A 1,163-nucleotide genomic window follows, 5' to 3' on the forward strand; every position below is an offset into this window, starting at 1 on the left:
TCTCCTTGACAACGGGACATTTCTTCAGGAACTCGGCAGATGATTGACTATCATTGTAGTCAAGTAGAATTTCATCTCCTGGAAAAATTACCTTGGTCGCTGTGTAGACTATGACCGGTTTGCCATCCCCAAAGATATCAATGGGATTACCTTTGACGTTGGGGCAACAGGCGCTGTGGTTAATCAGCCGCCCCATGTGGCCGTCGTCCGTGGAAGCATCTCTGTCGTGCCATTTGTCACCAAACCGAAACTTAATCATGTAGCCCACGCCTCCATCAGAGCCTGCATAATATTTTGCCGGAAAGATAATGTCCGCCATTATCAATGACCACCTGACCTTTCGTGTGCCTCTGCATAGCGAAAACTCCATTTCCTCGGTTTGGTAGTGGGCCTTTCTTAAACAAATCTAACCAGACATTAGATGTGATGGCGTTTCGCAGGCGAGCCGGGTCACTGGTCATTGTTAGGACATTTGACGAACGAGACGGTTGATCAAAGTTCTTATTCAGAGTGAATATAAAACTTGCAATGGTCTGTATCTTTGCTGTGAGGTTTTTCAATTCTGGATATTGGTTGGGGAGAATTTTGACCAGTTGGCCTTTCGTGGACGTTTTAGAATGTCTGGTACATTCCACGAAATGTTCGGCGTACCTGTGCAATTTAAGGTCCCTTAGATAGGAGGTTACCGTCTTGATGATGATTTTGCCCTCAGGTGCCAGCACGCCCTTATCATCCACGCCACCTAGTTGCTTGAACTCGGCGAGGTCCTTAAAGGTGGCAAAGACTGTGTGTTGTTTGGGGATTTCTCTGTCATGGGCCACTGGGAACATATCGAGGGCTACTTTCTTTAAACAAAGCAAGCAATCCTCTTTCGTTAAATCATCGGAGGCCCTCGAGGAAAGACTGCTGCAGGGAGTAGGGGCACGTAGAAGATTAGAGGGTGAAGCCTCTGTGCCAGAAGTGGAAGTGGGAGTGGAAGTGCCAGGAGGAAGGGCGGGGGTGACATTGCCAGAAGTGAAACTTTCCTGGGGGGTTGAAACACCAGTGACATCCAGGGAATGTAAAAATGCGTGAACCGGGAGGGGAGCATCTACACCTCGACTGGTAGAGGGTCGAGACTCTACGGCAGAATGAGCCGAGGGTAGCATTTCAGGCATGTGTAA

At 48.5% G+C, this 1,163-nt stretch overlaps 1 protein-coding gene across 1 annotated transcript; it reads right to left on the reverse strand.

The window, feature by feature from the left end:
- Positions 1-275: 275 nt before the first annotated feature.
- On the reverse strand, positions 276-1,157 carry LOTGIDRAFT_176667 (hypothetical protein; the record flags this gene model as incomplete). The annotated part of the gene is made up of 1 exon (XM_009055491.1): positions 276-1,157. One exon carries the CDS (start codon positions 1,155-1,157, stop codon positions 276-278), a length of 882 nt encoding a protein of 293 aa, XP_009053739.1.
- Positions 1,158-1,163: the final 6 nt, after the last annotated feature.

Source organism: Lottia gigantea, assembly GCF_000327385.1.
Source record: "Lottia gigantea unplaced genomic scaffold LOTGIsca_2459, whole genome shotgun sequence".
NCBI lineage: Eukaryota > Metazoa > Mollusca > Gastropoda > Lottiidae > Lottia > Lottia gigantea.